Raw genomic sequence first — 18,836 nt, 5'->3', positions numbered from 1 at the left:
AAGATGTTGTTGTTTCTTCTCCCTTTATTAGAATATTAGCCCTATCACATCATATAGTCCCTTTAGTTGCTCAAAATAAATTCACCTTTCTAGGTTTCTCTTGACTCTTATATTTGCTTTTCAAATTTTCTACTGAGATCTTGTCTTTTCATCAGGCATGCTTGAATGTTCTACATCCCACTATAGCTCACGGCTCCCTCCCAATCCCCATGCCAGGATTATACTCAGTTTCACAAGAAAAGTTGTTCTTGGTTATAAGCCCATATCTTTTGTCTTTTGTAATATGATATTCAAAGGTGTCCTCTCATTAGTGGTAAAAGCTGCCAGGATTTGTGCCATCTTGGTATGGTTCTTGGGTACTTAAACTGCTTTTTCTCTACATGCTTACAGTGTTTTTCTTTGAAAATGTGGATTTTGGCTATGATAATTCTGCGACTTTTCCTTTTGAGGTTTTCTTTCAGGAAGTGATCGGTAGATACTTTTTATCTTTGCTTTATAGTTCTAATAAATGTGGACAATTTTCATTTATGATTTCTTGAAATAGAATTTCCTGGATTTTTATTGGGTTGTGGCTTTCAGGAATCCAATGCTTGTTAAATTATCTCTCTCTTTGTTTTCAAGGCTGGTTGTTCCTGATAGCAGATTTTCTTCTTTTTTGTTCAATTAAAATTTTTTCCTCTAATATTTAATTTGCCTCATAGAGTCATTGGTTTCATTTTGATTTTCAGGGAGTCCATTATTTCAGTAAGGTTTACCACTTTCTGTTCTAAGATCTTTATCCTTCTTTCAATTCTTTCCTCTAGGGTTTCTGTCTCATTTTTTTTCTTTTAGCCAAGGTTTATTAAAGATACACCATAGGAGCCAGGCTCTTAAGGAACTGAGCATCTGTGAGCTATTGGTTGGATTGTAAAAATCTGAGTTGTTTCTGTTTAATTTTTAAAATTGCCTATTTAATATATACTAGGTATATGTGAAATACTTGTGGAAATCTAATTTTTTTCTTTTGTTTTGCTGCCTATAATTGTTGTGGAAATACTTTTTTCTTTTAGGTTAGATTTTCATATCTCTGAATATATTATAATTTTTTTTAATGGTGATCTATGTCTTCATTTTACTCATCTCCTAAGCCTTAGTTCCTGAATTGGTGCTCCACCTCCTGCTGTGCTTTTGTGCAGAGTTGTGCCTACTGGGGCTTGAACTGGGTCACCTGAGTTTCAATGTTTACTTTCCCCTCCTGGAGTAAAGCTCCCTCATCCCCTCCACTGTCTAGTAGGTCTCTGAGTTGAGTACTGGATTTCTGGATCCTTTATGGTGTCTGAGGATAGAGTACTAGGCGCCTCAGTCTTAGGCTGTCCCCACTCAGAGCCGTTTTGATCAGGTGATGTTTGTCTTTCATTTTCAAAGAGGACCAATGACATCATGGGGTAATGTCTTGACTTGAGTGCAAATTGTATTTAAGTGAGGCAGAGTTGCAAAGCTGTCAGCCTTACTCTCTCTTCTGCTGCTTTCCTCAATTCCAAAGTCTCTTTTGCTAGTTTTTTGATTAATCATGGGATTTCTTGGGGAAGGTTTCTCCCTCTGGATGCAGAGCCTCAGTAGAGTGTAGGTGTCTACAGCCACAGACATGGCCTCTGGTCATGATAGGAGGCAACAGCAAGTGATGACTGTGGAGTTACCCCCAGGATCTATAGCCTTTGGCTACATTTTTGTGCAGTTGGGAGTTACATGAAATCATCACTGTTTCTAATCTGATTTCTTGATCATTCTTCAGTCTATTGCAATTTTTAGCTTTTTGCTAAAAGCAAATAAAGGGGAGCTAGGCTGTCTGCCTCTGCTCAGACAACCATTTTAAGCTGCCACTTAATTTAATTATGCTAGCAAAGGTCTTCCTCAGCCTTCTCACCGTTACTTTGTCTGGATCGTTTCTTTGCACTTCTCATGTTCCGCAGCCCCCCTCCCCACCATATATCACATTTGTTTGTGTAGAAATCTTGTTCTCCCTATCATATGATAAGCTCCTTAAAGGCAAGAATTATTTTATTTTAATATTTATATTCCCAGTGCTTAGCACAGGCTTTGAAACCCCATTTCCCAATGGTAATTACTATTATTTTTCTATGCAATAAATCACTTAATCTTTTATAATTAAATCAATGTTTATTTATTGAATATTACTGAAAATTAACTGAATTTTAAAAATTAACCAATTTTAATTGAAATATTTACTAAATGTGTGACATTAATAAGCAAGACATTAAATCGACATATTTGAAAGATTTATATTGTGCAAAGAATATAGCCAGAGATACTTCAGATCTTCACTATAACATAACACCAAGACGTCTTTTCACTTGTGAAAATACCATCCCAAACTATTCACTTCCTTTCAAGATACCAAGTAAAGGTAGGGTTTTTTTTTTGTCAAAAACTTTCACAAGATAAAGGTGAAAACAACTTCATTAGAAAATATCTCTCTATCTCCTTTCTTTCTGTCTTTGATAGCTTATCTCCTGCAATGACAGGAAGCATTCTTTTCAGCTTTCTCAAGCTAACACTTTTAATAGTTCCTCTCTGCAACTTATCTCATAGATTCTTATAGATCAAAAGTCAAAAACATAGTTTTTCTCTGACTCTATAGGGACAAGCACCTCAAAGTGAGATATTTTTCAACTGTTCCTAGAAAAACTGCTAGCTATCACTGGCTTTTTCTACAACATTTCATTTGATTCTTAGAGACATAGTATCTATAGATTCTGTGAGAGAATCATTGGAAACAGGAGTTATACACATAACAGGCACTCCTTGAGAGTAGAAGTTGTTTCTTTCACTGTATTTGTATCCCCAGCACCTAACACAGTGACTAACACACAGTAGGCACTTAATAAATGCTTATTGATTAATTAACCGATAGGTATTTCAAACATATCTTTCTCCTTAATGTACTCTACATTTCAGCTAAACTAGCTTATTTGTTTTTCTTTTAACTTGGCATTCTGTGCCTTTGTATGAGTTGTTACACATCCCTGGAATATACTCCTTGTCACCAATACATCACAGAATCCTTAGATTCCTTCAAGACTCAACTTACATACCACCTTTTCCATGAAATGTTTTCCTGATTCTTCTAGTTGCTATTATCTCCTTCTTCAAAGTACCTAGTTTTCATTTATCTTTGTGCGTTTATATACCCTCAATAGAATATAAACTCTTTGAGGAAAGAAACTATCTTGCACTTTTTTTCTTTTTTATCTCCAGGAATTGGAACATGCAGGTAATAGTTTATGGAATTGAACATTGGATGGAGGGGATGGGTGTGTGTGTGTGGCAATTTTGATATCGCATGGGAAATTTTAATATATTTAAATACATTAGTATTAATGTTTTAGCACATTTAGTACATTTTAGTGTACTCAATACATTATGAATACATTTAATACATTGAGTATATTTAATGTACTCAATACAGCTCCAGACTTCCAATAGTTCATCCCATTCTTCCAAGCTGCGAAAGATCCCATATCACTTTTAACTTAGGACCTTATTAAAGGGATCTTTCTTGACTTCTTCCCTGTAACACGTATTCCTGAATAGTGGGAGGTAGGGAGGGTGATTGATGGGAATTTATTCTGCGGATTTTATCAAACAATTACTATGTTCCAAATGTATAGAGCACTGGATGTGGGAGTTAGCAAGACGTGTAAATACTGTTTCAGATCCAGGGCAAATCATTTAATTTTTGTTTGTCTTAGTTTTTTTGTCTATAAAAATGGATATTATAATAGCAACTACTTGCCAGGATTGGTGTAAGAACAGGAAATTGTGATGGGAAGTTCTGTCCTTGAAATATAAAAACTTCTCTGATGCCTGACCTTTTCTCTCTGTATGAAAGAATAAGTGATGACCTTCAGAGACAGATACCTATAGTAGCCAGACCCCCTTGTACCAGGTGTGCACCTAACCAATAATGTATCAAAATGAAAGTATCATGCATCAAGTCGTGTGTAATTCATCTTTTAATTACTGCTCTTTCCTTTTAAAAGTGGTATAACCTCATCTAACCCATTGAATTGGGACAGCTCATGGCCCAAATATTTTTTTTAATTGAGTAGTCTGCAAACACATCATTAGAATCTAGTGACTGCCATTTCCTTGTTGACTTATACAAGGCTATTCTTAAACTCTGAGTGCTAGGTGATAACTTTCTTTACTTGAATTTTAAAAAAAATGTAGACCTTAGTTCTTATGACTTTCATGAAAGGCACTTAGACCTTTGCTTTGCCTTAATTGCTTAAGAGCAGCTGTGAGTATTATATACTACTTATGCCTAGCTCTTAAGAAATATTCCTTTGAACCTTCAAAGGAATTTCAAAGGAAATTCCTTCTCTCAGGGAAAGTAGCCCAGCAACACCTCCAAGCTCAGGAAGCCATAGATACTGAAAGTCTGTAGTATCTTAACAGAAATTTAGAACGTGAATGAATCAGAGATCATCTGGTCCAACTCTCTTATTTTACCAATGAGAAAACACAGGCTCAGAGCCTTGTCTGAGGCCATGTCAATATTAATAATAATAACATTTATATAACACAACCAATTTCCTTTGAACCTCAAAACTACTTGTTATTATCACAATTTTACAGATAAGGAAGTTAAAGCTGACAAAGGTTATAAGTGACTTGCCTGGGTTCTACAGCTAGAAAATGTCTGAGGCAGGATTGAATTCTGGTCTTCCTGATTCTAAGTCTAGTGCCCTGTCAATTACATCATCTACCTTACTGATGATAGTAAGCAACAGATTGAGAACTCTTTCCATTATAGTACATCAACTTCCCACATTATCTGAGACCTCTAAGGGTTTCATTAAACACTATATTTATATCCCATGTCCACTGCATCATTGTAAGACCTCTGGGATATTATAGTAGTACCTTATATTTATATGGTATATAAATATTTATATAATTTGTATATATTTATATAGTAATTAAAACTTCACAAGATGCTTTCCTATTATCTTCATTTTGCAAGTGATGAAATTGAGGCTTAGAGAGCCTGTAACTTGCCCAAGTTATGTCATGTCATCTGAAATAGAGATAAGATTCTAATCCTCAAATATCCTGCTAATTGCAGGACTTTACCAGACATATCTAAGGATTCATAAAATATTGCATCACATATACTATTTTTTTTGCACAAAATGGTAGCCACAGAAAGTCGTTCTATAAATTTCCATAGAGATGGAGTGGAGAATCAGATGAAACCAATAGATGTGGGTGGGAAGAGAAAGCTGATATAAGAGTTGCATTGCCCCTGGGGGAGGAATTTGAGATAATTGTAGGGAAGTCTACTAGATGGGAAGAATTAATAGTATATTCATCATGACAAAGCTGAATTTAAGAGATGGAGAGTTTGAAATGGATGTCTTGTTTGGGTCATCATCTATGCTTTCTGTATTCCCCTGTTGGTATCATGCTTTGTAAGCCTCCTGGCTGTTCTGTGGATATAATTAGAGTTGTTCTGCTGCACTGAGCTGGCCTACTCTTGAAATTTGCCAAGGGGTCAAGTATCGGAAAAGTAGCAAAAAGAACGTTCCCAGGATGGTGGCTATTTGATAAGCTGCTGGGAGAAATTCCTAATAGACCTTTCACTCTAGAGGCTGTGCACCAGATCATGGGATAATTGTCACTATAGTGGCAATCCCTCCATGGGGATACTTATACTGTGTTATTGTTTGGCTTGACCTCTGCCTTATTTTTTCTTCTTCAGAATTTGTGACTGCAGACAGTACCCTCAAGGATGCAGTTTTAGGATTTCTCAGGGAACTATATAGTTTTTAGGCTTCCCCATGAAATTTCTTAAGCTTGTTTTTTTGGAGGGAATGATAAGGCAGGATTAGCAAAAATTCTGGGTAACTATGTTGCAACTCCATTTCACTATCAATATTCTTAGTTTGTTTCATTCACATTATTTCTTCTTTATAACATTCATTGTTTTTAAATGTATTTTTGGAGATGAGCTAGATGAGGTTGGTCTATGTTATATTAAGACCCCTTCTGGCTGTACACCTACAATCCCAATTAATTTCTTAAGTCATTATGTCTTAAAACATTACTTAAAAGTTTTTATTGATGTCTTTTGATTTTACATCACACTGTTCCCTAGCTTATTGAATTCTCCCCTTTATTTTTTTAATTTTTTAAAAATAAAATTTGAGGGATATCTGTTTTACATTGCCTAGATTTATCCTAGTATGCCAACTCCTCTTTCTCCCCATCCCAGAAAACCATCCCATATAACAAAGAATATTTTGAAAAGGCAAAAAAAAAGAGAAAGAGGAAGAGAGAAATATCAGCAAAACTGATCAAAATATGGAAAAAAGTCTGAAAACATATGTAATGTCTCACAGCTGTGGATCTCTTACTTATGCCAAGGAATGGGACAAATTGTCTTTTCATACCTCTTCTTTGAGTCATACTTTGAAATTTCTCTTTGAACAAAGAAAAATAGCTAAGAAAATCAAAGGATATTATGAGCACATTTAACAACACATCCATAGTCTCTCACCTTTCAACCAAGTGGAGAGATACGCACTTCATGCTCTGTTCTCTGGATCTGGATTTGTTTATTGCAATGAATCTGAGCTCAGTTGCCTTGGAGTAATTTCATTTGCATTATCAGAAGCTTAACGTATATTGTTCTCCTGGTTCTGCTTACTTCACTCTACCAGTTGATACATGCCTTCCTATTTTTCTCTGAATTCTTCCTGTTCACCATTTTCCATAGAATAAAAAAATCCGATCCCCTACAATTTGTTTACTCATTCTTTGATTATGGGGCATCTACTTTGTTTCCAGTTCTTGGTTTTTATTTTATTTTGTTTTTTGGCTAGCACAAAAAAAGCTGCTGTGGATATTAAGTTATATATAGAACCTTTTTTTGGTTGTTAGTTTGTCTTTAATTTCCTTGGGATATATGCTCAGTGGTGGGATGACTAGGGCAAAAGCTATAAACATTACTTTGCTTTTACTGAATTCATTGGTCAGAGAACAAATACAGTGCCCAGTGAGCTCATCTATTTTCACCATTTTTGGTTGAGAAACATTTGGATTTGGCACTCAGATTTATGGTATTGGCAGTGATTGCTGTGCCTTTTCCTTCCAATGGGATCCTCATTGGATCTAGATTTTGTTTACAACGATAAAACCATTATTCCTTTTATAATAAGTTCAATTCAGTGGAACAAAATTTTATTAAAAATCTACTAAGTTCAGAGAGGTAATGTGGTACTAGTGCATAGAGAGCGACCTCAGGGTCAGGCATACATGTTAAAATCCTGCCTCTCTCTCATGCTGGCTGTGTGATTCTGGGCAAGTTAATGAGCCTCTCCGTGCCCCAGGATACTCTTTAAGTTGCAAAGCAGGTGCTGATTCTCTGTTGATAGAAGGAGCTTCCTCATTGGGAGTTCCTTATCACAAGGAAATTATACATACAGCCCCTTCAAAATATATAAAACACTGTGCCAGAACCTGAGGGTGATAACACGTCCATTGATTGTTTTCATTAATAGCTTCCTCTGATTGTTCTGACTTAGACTCATTGAAACCAATAGTTCTAAAACATAAACTTAAACCTTGGCTACCAAATTTTTATCAGATTATAGAATAATTTTTTTCACAGGGAGCGATTTGTTCTTATAAGAGCAAGAGCTGGAAGGGTTCTTAATGATCATTTAGTTTTGCAAATGGGGAAAATGAGATTAAGTGACTAGCCCAAGATTGTATAGGTGGTAAGTAATAGAGGTTTGAACCCAGGACTGCTTGAGCTTTCCTCTACAGCACAGCACACTACCTCCCTTTCTTTTAAGTAAATTTACTGCAATATTCTTGCAGTTAACTTGGATCTAGAGAATGATTACCCTCAAACTCTCATGTTGTTTCTCCTTTGTTTAGAAGAGGACCAGTGACATCATGGGGTAATGTCTTGACTTGCCAATGAATTGGATTGAAGTGAGGCAGAGTTGCACAAAGTCATCAGCCTCACTCTCTCTTCCAGAGTCATCCAATTCCAGTGGCAAGACAAAAGTCAAGATGACTGGTGGTGGCTTTGGATGCAGTGGATGACCTTGGCATCTTCAATGTCTGACCAAGTTTTCAGCACTGCATAGTGTCTACTTTTGCTGACATGATGGCCATTGGAACAAACTGTTCTCTTCTGCCTATTTCACCAGGGGAAGTCTTCACATGTTTGGGGTAGACACTCCCCTAAGTCACCGATAGGTTTGGGGCCCATTCATTACCCTCAAAGTGGTTTAGCCCATCTGCCGAGATGGTTTTACCTGGGTGTGGCTGGTGCACATGCTATAGCTTCTTGGAGCCACAGGTGAGAGTTAGGTGAAAGATGGATACTAAAGACTGATGAATAGCCTTAAAAAGGGTTTGGTAGCCCTCACACAAGAGATACGTGTCCTCCCTGAACACCCCATACACCCCACCATCACACAATGGTAAGCTCAGAAGTCTCACCTGCTTACTTCTACCTTCCCTCTTCCCAACCAGTAAGTGTCAGATCTGTGAATGGTACTCTGATCATCTGACTTAAGGTAAGAAGCATCACGACACCTCAACATTGTGATTTTATACCCCACTTTTTCCCTTCAGGCAAGACCACTAAAAAAATAAACCTTAAAGAGATAGGTTGGATGTTTATTTCAAAGTCCTTCAGAAATCTGCTTTCCTGTTCACAGGGAATGATGACAAAGAAGAATCCAGGTGACACAGAACCTGGGGTCAGAATATCTTTGGAATTGGAAGGAGATGAATGTAGGAAACTGGTCCTTGGTCATGTGATGTCTCTGAGAGCCCAGTTTTAGAAATTCCACTATTTATCAAAGACATTCTTTCAATGACCCCAAACTTCTCCTGGAAACAAAGGCTTATGTTTTTTATTTTAGAAATACATTTTATTGATTTGCTTTTTTTTTTTTACCTCACCCATGTTTCCTTGATAGGAAGGCACAGTGATGTAGGGGAAATCACTAATTGGTCAATTACCAAAATGACTTGATGTTTTAAAGCTTTCAAAATATATTGCATACCATATCTCATTTGAATCTCATACCATCCCAAGAAGAAGGTAGTACCATTATTATTATATCCTGATTTTACAAGTGAGGAAACAGAATTTGAACCATGTCTTTTTGGTTTCTTGGCTCCAAGTCCCATATTCTGCCCATTTCAACATATGGAATCAAGTCCTGGTTAGAGTATTTAACTATTTGGTGACCCAGGACTTCAATTTCCTTCTCTGAAACTGCTTTTCCTCATTGGGAAAGACCTCACAAGGTTATTATGATAAAGCTGGTTGTAAACCCAAGAGTAATACAGAAATCTGAGCTCAACATAGCAAACAGATGGGGAAAGTTATAATAAGCCATAATAGCTAACCTAGTCCTCTTATTCAAATGACAAAGGCCTACCATCATCCATAACAAGGACTATTACATCAGGCCTTATGGAAGAGACAAGAGCCTCAGACAAAGGCATACTGTTGCCCAGACTGGACCTCCAGTAAATGCTTCAGATGAAGTGAGGGCATGTTACATAGCATCTGGGTTTATTTCATCCTTCACTATTTTGAATAAAAGTTACAGAGCTGGTGTATGTTGTGAGTTCATTTCAGCCCCTGGAGACTTGTATCTACTGATCCAGACTCATGGTCAAAACTCCTTATCTCTTTCATCCTCAGCTTCTGGGTAATTTACAAAGCAAACACTGAGGCCAATGCCAGTCTTTATCATCCCAGAATCATGGAGATTGAGGGCCCTAATCTAATAGAACTTAACAGTTTTAGTAGAAAAAGAGCTGGTTTTTGAGTCAGAGAGCTTGGGTTCAGATCTTGGCTATGCCACCCATATAACTTGAGATAAGTTAGTCAACCTCTTTGGGCCTCAGTTTCCTTACCTATAAAGCAAGGAGGTCAAACTAGGTTACCTCTCTTTTAGTTCCAAACTGAAGATCCTATGAATTGATACTTATTTAGTTCTTTGACCAGAAAATTCAGAACTCTTGTTTCCCTAAATTCCTGTGATTAAGCAGTCATTTACTATAGCCTAACAAAATAACACAAAACTAAAAAACCTAAAGTAAAAGAAAACACCTCCAAACCAAATCAAAACAAAGCAACAAAAACAAAACTCTTTCTCTGATGTTATCCCTATCCAGCTCTTGACCCTTGGTGAACCAACTCAACTCTACACTATCCTCCTCTCTTGAATTCCTCACCCCCTTAACATGTCACCAATTATGCTCAGCCAAGCCATTTCTCACCTTTGTTCCTACATACCAGTTGCCGAACAAAGGTGGAGAAAATCACTCACATGTTCTGACTGGGTTCACTACAAATTTGAGTTACACAACCTCACCTGGGCCCTTGAGGCTTCTAGCAATCCTACTGAACCTTTCTTATCAACTCATCCCAGTCTCCACAGAGGCTCTCCCAAACCTTTTCATCCCTCCTCAAACCTCCTATGGCTCCCCCTTCCCTCACTTTCTCAGCTGAGAACTTTGCCTCATATATTTTCATAGAAAAGTTGAGGCCATTTGCTGTGAATTCCCTCTTCTCCCCTCTTCCTTATCTCCTGTCATTCAGCTGTCTTCTGCCTCTTTCTACTTCTTCACTCTGGTCTCTCATGATAAAGTAGCCCTACTCCTTACCAGTGCTAACCTCTATACTTGTTCAAGTGATCTTATTCTGTCCTGTCTCCTCCAATAAATTGCCAGCTCTGTCATCCCCACTCTTTCACTTATTTTCAATCTCTCCCTGTCCACTGGTTCATTTCCTACTGTCTACAAACATGCACAAATCTCCACTAGCCTGGCAAACAAAACCCTCTTACTTGATTTTTCCATTCTCACTATCTATCATCCTATACTTCTTCTACCCTCAAAAAAGCTATCCACAGTAAGTGCCTCCATTTTCTCTCCTATTACTCTCTTCTTAAGCTCTTACAATATGGCTTCCAGTCTTATTCCATCAAAATTGTTCTCTCCAAAGTTAGTAATGATCTCTTAGTTACCAAAACCAATGGACTTTTCTCACTTCTCATTGCCCTCTCTGATGTCTTTGATACTTTTGATCAATCAGTCTCTCTTCCTTGATCCTCTCTCTTTCTAGGTTTCTGGGCCATCACACTCCCTTGGTTCTCCTCCTACCTATCTGATTGCTTCTCTGTCTCCTTTGCTGGACTATTATTTTTTTTTTCCAAATCATGCCCTATAACCCTATGTATCCCTTAGGGTTCTGTGCTTCACTCTCTTCTCTCTCTATAGTACTTTACCTGATGATCTCATCAGCTCACATGGATTAATTACCATTTCTATGCTGATAATTCTCAAATCTACCTATCCTGCCCCAATCGCTCTGCTGATGTACAATTTCACATCTCCAATTGCCTTTCAGACATCTCAAACTAGAAGTCCAGTGGGCTTCTTAAATTCAGTATGTCCAAAATGGAACTCATTATCTTTCCCTCTGAATTATTCCTACTTGCCCTACCTTCCTGATTACTATGGAGAGTGGCAACACCATTCTCCCAGTTCTTCAAACTCACACTCTAGGAATCAACCTGTATTCTTCATTATCTCTCACCCTCATATCCAATCTGTTGCCAAGACTTAATGATTTTACCTTTCCAACATCTCTTGAATACACTTCCTTCTCTTCTCTGACACTGCTACCATTTTGGTGCAGGCCCTCATCACCTCATACCTGGATAGTTGCGGTAACCTGTTGGTGGGTTGGCTAGCTTCAAGTCTCTCTCCACTCTCATCCATACTCCATTCAGCCACCAAAGTGATTTTCCTAAAGTGCAGGTCCAACCATGTCACCACCCTACTCAATAAACTCCAGTGGTTTCCTATCACTTCTAGGATCAAATACAAACTGCTTTATTTGGCATTCAAAGCACTTCATAACATAGTCCCCTCCTACCTTTCCAGTCTTCATACACCTACTTCCCCACATATATTCTTCAATCCAGTGACATTGGCCTCTGACTGTTCCATGAACAAGATACTCCATCCATCTCTTGTCTCTAGGCATTTTCTCTGCCTATTTCCCATGATTGCAATGCTCTCCCTCCTCAGCTCTGACTACTTACCTCCCTGGCTTCCTTTCAGTCCCAACTAATATCCCACCTTCTAAAGGAATCCTTCCCCAACCCCCCTTAATTCCAATGTCTTTTCTCTGTTAATTATTTTCTATTCATCTTGTATATAGCTTGCTTTATGCAAATATCTTTGTTTTAATATTGTCTACCCCATTAGATTGTAGGTTCATTTTAGGTCAGGGATTGTCTTTTGCCTCTTTTGTATGACCAGTTCTTAATATGGTGGGGTGTGTGTGTGTGTGTGTGTGTGTGTGTGTGTGCGTGTGTGTATACACTCTTGTTCCAAAAGTCTTAGTCAACTTTTAAGCTTTAATAATTTCATTAATATAAATGCTATAAACTTATAAAAACATCCTTTGAAAGTTTAGTTATTTAAATTCTTTTATACTTATTTAGTTTTGTGAATTTTTATGAATGCATTTAAAAATTTTAATTTTAACAAGATGGAATGCCCTGTTATTATTTTGTTGCATGTATAACATTTTCCAGATCATAGTTTCTCAACCTGGTGGATTGGTAGAGGAGATTCTCTTGCTTGGTCACCTCAGTCATCTGATCTACCTCCATTACACTTTTTCTTATGGAGTCATGTCAAAACTGTCATGTATGCATCAAAACCTTGTTATTTGGATTATTAAGACTATGGTATTATAAATGCAATCCTTTCAGTCACTGAACAGCAGATGTTGAAAATTTTCAAATTGCCTACAATAGTGTACAAACAGTAGTTATGTTGAAGTTTAACAAGTACTCTATTTTTAAAATATAAATGATTTTAGCATCTATTCTTCTAAAGTAATTAAAGCTTAAAGCTCTAAGAAGACTTTTGGGACACTTTATGTGTATTTCTTGACCTTCCACCTCTCCATTAGTCTCACTACTTCTAAACCCATGTTTTTTTTCTTCAGTTAAAATCTACTGTCCCTCTACTCCACCTTTTTCTCCTAGTCCCTCATCCTTGCTCTGGCTTTAGTTTTCTTCTTTAATATTCTTGACTCCTATGGGAAGTCCAACTCTCCATGACCCCAACCACCTTTGACACTATTGAATTCCTGTCCTACCATATACACAGGGAAGAATCACCCCCACCATCTGCTTTCTCTGCTTCTATTCCCATGTTACTGAATTTTGAATAATAGTTTTAAAAAATTATCCATTTTTTCCTTTCATAAACACATTACTCTTGTATACCAAGGGATATAATTCCACATGGACATAATTATTTATTAGCTGTATGATACTGAGGAATTCATATAACCTCTTTGATCCTCAGTTTCTCCATCTATAAAATGATGGAACTGGACTTTTAAGCTGCCTTCTAGCTCTAATATTCTGTAAGCATGTATTCTTCTACTTTCTTTATTTTCGATATTATTTTCTTTGTAAATGTGAAATTTATCTATTTTACTTTTTTTCAGCCCCCTTCATCTTTTATCTTGGATATTTATGTGATGAAGATTTCCATGAACAAAATAAAACCTACCTTTATTCTGTTTTTGTGGTTTCAAGGGCTAGTATGTTACAAATAACAATGAAGTATCATTTGAGGGAAATTAATAAGGTATATAAACAACTGTAATAAATCATTTTATAATACTGAATAAAGTAGTCTTTATGAACTTTGCTCAAATGGATAGCCAAAAGAACTTTCTTAATTAACTAAGCATATTAGCATTCCCCCACTTAGTGTTACCTTAGAAATTAGCCTAAAGACATTCAGCACATTATAGAAACCCTTACCTGGACCTGGGAATTTCTCTCTGATCTTCAGGGCTAATTTCTCAAGACCATAGAAACCTTGGAGATGTGTGAACTTAGTATGTAAGTAACTTAGGAAAAGCAGTGGAAGGGAGGGAAAGGGAAGCGATAAGTTTTAGTAAATATATTTGGTAGCAATGTGAGTTGTTTCACTGTATGTATAACTAATTTCAGGCGAAAGACCACGGCCCAAACTTTAAAGCTGTTGTAAATGCATACCGCAGAATGATCGACCGTATTCAGCGCCGAGCTGGTCTTCGGAATGCAAGAATAATCTTAAACTTCTCAGAGCTAGAAGAATGGTTGGACAGAAAAAAATGTGAGTAGCATTGATATTTTAACTTGTATTCATTTTCAAAAAAAGTATTCTTGGTGTCTTATTTTAACACAACAGTCATTTCACACTGACCACTGTCCCCTCCATGTCATACCCTTCTCCACCCTCTCAACCCCCATATTGAACTCTCCTTTGTAACAAAGTCAGGTAAGCAAAGCCAGGTGACAGCAAACTCTTCAGAGGGCATAGGCAAGAATTTCCATTTCTAGTCTCTTACTTCACTTCGGAGAGGAAGGATTCGAGTTTCATAATTTATTCTAGTTTGGATTTACTTTAAATATAGCAGGTGCATGATTTTTATACCTGCCTCAATTTTTATACATAATTTCTAGAAGAACCAAAAGGCAAACAATTTTCCATGGGGTTGTAAACTGACCTGCTTTTCTTTATAAAGATAACACTACTTTTCACTGTTGGAATTCTATTCTGAAACCAAGTTCCCCAGGTCACACCCTAAAATTCTAATAACACACAAACTTTCATTTTTATTTACATAATATCTGCATTACTTAGAATAAATAATAGAGTTTTGTGCTTAGGGAAACCAAAAAGAAAAAAATGAAGTGGATGTCATTAAATTAGATTAATTGGGAATAGAAAAATATCGCCTTCTAGCTTTGTAGAAGCCCTCACACCTTTTTTGCTCATTGGAAAAGACCTGTTTAATTGCTGTGCAGGAATGTGAAAATTCTGAGAGCTTTAGTTTTTTTTTCTGCATAGTTATTTAAGGTTTTTAATATAATTCTTTACAAATTTGTCAGAAAGCTATTATGAGAGGCAGCAGTAGCCAGACTACTGATTGGAATCAGAGAATGAGGGTTTGAATTCTACAGCTTGTGCTTATGACTTATATGACCTTGAGTAACTCACTTAACATTTTTGAGTCTCAGTTTCCGTATCTGCAAAATCGGTGGTTTGGATTAGAAGGCTTCTCTTAGATCCAGATGTTTCCTCCCTCCAGCTGTCACCTTGTCCCATCTCTATCCTTCTCTCAGGCTTTACATGGTACTGGAGAGCATTATGTTCAGATAAGCTATACACATTGGAAAGATTTGACTTTTTCAATGAGTCAATTAGCTCTCAGAAACATGTTGCCTCTCTTCCAATCAAGATGGCTCTCAGCAAAACAACTGCAAAGCCTTCCTGTCAGCTGAGCTCCTGTTAGCTGTATTCTGTCAGCTTTTCTCATTGTTTCCTGAACCTTCTGTCCCTGCCTTCTGCTCTAAGCTTCCCTTTCTTCTTTCTGCTCTTCTGTCTTCCAATGCCTCAAATCAGGGCCTCCTCATTAGCAGTGACCCATCTCAAACTTAAGATGTGAAACTCAAAAGACCAACCTTTCTGTCAGATACAATCTCAGAAGTCCCTTTATAATTTTCCTATTTTTGTTGTTTAGTCATTCATTCATGTCTGACTCTTTGTGACCTCATGGACTTGTCCATGGGCTTTTCTTGGCAAAGATACAGGTGTGGTTCCCTAATTCCTTCTCCCATTTCCCTATAGTTTCCAGTTGTTTGATTTACAATTTCTCAGTTATAATCTTTAAAATTCTGAAAAGTCACATTCAAATGAGCTGATGGAGAATAATTTATCTGCAGCTATCATTACCTCAGTATTTGCTTTACCCACAAACAAGTCTTTTCAATATGTTTATGTGAGAAATTTTCTCACTAGTCCTCAGAATAGTCTATGTCTTTCCTTAGCATTTTATTTGAAAAGCTCTATTTCTTTTCATGATGATCATCTCAGTTTTCCTTCCACAACCCCTCACCCTACACACTTTTAGCAGCTGAAATGTCCATATGCCAAAGAGGTAATAACTTATATGTGTATATATAAAGATGAATACACATACATATACCATCTATATGCATACATATAGATGGTATATGTGTTTACACAGACACAGACGCATAGACACACAGACACACATATATTCATCTTATTTGGGGGAAGTTCTAAAAATAGGTTTCTTAAACTTTGCTAAACATTTGGCATTTTAGTGCTTGGGATTTTTCTGAGAAGTCAGCATGGTAGAAAAAGGTGTGTTATGATTGTATTTGTAGGAGTTAGGAAGAGGAAGTTTTTTCTTTTGTAAACTGACATAGAAAATTTTGCTTTCTTTTAAATATTTTGGTCTGATGATGTAATTATCATGCGGTAACTAGAAGAAGGGCTTTAGTCTTTTAAGCCAAAATAACTAGTTTAAATTTTGGTCTTGATAAAAAAATTTTTATGGGAAAAAAATCTGTCTGGCAAAGGATGGCACAATTATCCAAGGTCCCTATATAGGAGAGATAAAGAATGGTTAAATAGATACACTACGCAATCCACAAACATGTCAGGTTCCCTTCCCCTAGACCAAAGGGTTCTTTTCATTAAGAATTTTAATCTAAATATTATTAGATTCTATGGGAAATTACATGTGAAATATATGTGACCAAGATAAATACCCTTACATGAATAAATAAACTTTAGACTCTAGGGCTTTATGAAGTTCTAGTACAGGTACATGGCATTATCATTTAACCTCGAAACAATGCATAATCTGATTAGTGATTTCTCTGACAGTAGTGCCTAATAGGAGGCATTTAAGTAACCATTTATAGAAACTGATAAAATTTTATTTAATCATCCTTTATTGTCTATTTACTCTGAATATGTATGTACCAAGAATAATATTCTTTTGGTATTTTAGCAAAAGGATTTTTCATATTAAGACACATTATTTAGTCTCAGTGCCTATAATCATCTTTCAGTAGAGAATTTATAACTGCAAGGGATGTTAACAATAGGGGGATGGACAAGACCAGTATAAAATAAATATGCACATAGATAGGAAGGAACTTGAGGCTATAATTTTTACAAAGAAATGCTTCTGGAAAAAAAAGACTATTAAAGATGCCCTTTTCCTTAAAATTTCCTTAAAGTTAAAAGGAACTTTTTCTAGAGGTGGTATTTTGGGGTTACATTGAAACTAATTATGTGAAAAGGGAGAAAGGAGAAAAGGAGACCTAATGAGACAGAAATGTACCCACGAAGCCCATCAAAGGACCCTCCCTACTTAGACTGCATAAGAATTTAAGTAAGAGGAAAATAGAGGAAATACTAGCTTGTATCTATGAGGTTCAGTGCAGCCTTTACTCTCTAATTTTATATTTGTATTCCAAACTGCACTATACATGGGTGCTATTGGTATACCACTTTCACGTGGCAGGAATAAATATAAGTGAAATCATATTATATATATATACACACACATATATACATATATACACACACACACTATATATATATTATATATACATCTCCACACATATATGTATATATAGCCACATACATATACACATATACATACACACATATGTACACATGTATATAAAATATATGTATCATATTATATAATATATATATATATCTTTTTTCTTTTGATTTTTTTTTCTTTTCCTCTAGCCTTATAAAGATTTCATATGTCTGTCAATCACATTGGTGTGGTTGTTCAGTCATTTTTCAGTCATGTTCAACTCTTAATGACCCTTTTTTGGAATTTTCTTGGCAAAGATAATGGAGTAGTTTGCCATTTTATTTTCTAACTCATTTTACAGATGAAGAAATTAAAGCAAACAGGGTTAAGTGATTTGTTCAGGGTCAGTTAGTAAGTGTCTGAGGCCAGATTTGAGCTCAGGAAGAGGAGTCTTCTTGACTCCGGATTGGGCACTCCATCCATTATACCATCTAGCTATCTCCCTGTCAGTCATAGGACCCCTTATTTCATAATTCTCTTGACTCAGTTCAATTTAACTGAATAACATATTCTAGGATGACTAATTTTTTCTTCAACATATGCAAATTAGTTGGTTAAAGACACAAAAAACCCAGCCAACTGCTTCTTGACAAGGAAATAGGGTCGATTTTGTTATTTTACTTAACTTGGTCACTTCTAATAATTAAAACAAAACAAAACAAATTGAGAAGTTTTGAGACAATTTTTCCCAGAATTTTCAGTTGAACAGTATACCTTCACAAACCAAATGCATGGTCTAATTCTGTACAACTCTTTCTGCTCTCCGCCAACCAAAACCTTTAACAGCAAAGTGATGGTCATCTAGGTTGAGGGTGAGAAATATTGTTTCCTTTTGAGGAAAAAAACAACCATATTTTTAGAGAAGTCTTGCCCCTGTCTTTCTGAGACTGCTTTTCCTTTTTATTACTTCTGGGTTCATCTACCAATCAGTCATATAATCCTTTCAGGATCATTATTATGTTTTCACCATTTTGTCTGCCTCCATTCCCCGCAGTTCCTCAATAAACAAACTGATAATAGATGAAATGGTATTTAGGATAATGGAATTTAGTGTTAGAAGGCTCTTTAAGTATCAGAGCAACCTCTTAATTTTGCAGATTTAGAAATTTAGGCCAACCAATCTCTATGACTTATCCATAGTCTCGTAAGCAGCACATGGCAGAGTTTGCATTCAAAACCAAATCCTCAGACTATAATCCAGCAGTCTTGCCATTACACATTTAATGTTCCCAAACATAAGAATGACAAGTGGTACTCTCAGCTTATTTGAAAATAG

General features: G+C 36.3%; 1 protein-coding gene across 1 annotated transcript in view; it reads left to right on the top strand.

Annotated features, from left to right (window-relative positions):
* IQCM (IQ motif containing M) overlaps nt 1–18,836 on the top strand; it is a 240,631-nt gene that overhangs the window by 6,675 nt on the left and 215,120 nt on the right. Inside the window, exon 3 of the mRNA XM_027866818.1 lies at nt 14,097–14,241. Within this exon, the coding sequence (XP_027722619.1) occupies nt 14,097–14,241 (145 nt within the window). The remainder of the gene's footprint in view (nt 1–14,096; nt 14,242–18,836) is intronic.

Source organism: Vombatus ursinus, unplaced genomic scaffold (assembly GCF_900497805.2).
Source record: "Vombatus ursinus unplaced genomic scaffold, bare-nosed wombat genome assembly UNPS02014784.1, whole genome shotgun sequence".
NCBI lineage: Eukaryota > Metazoa > Chordata > Mammalia > Diprotodontia > Vombatidae > Vombatus > Vombatus ursinus.
This window is presented reverse-complemented; position numbering and strand designations above follow the sequence as displayed.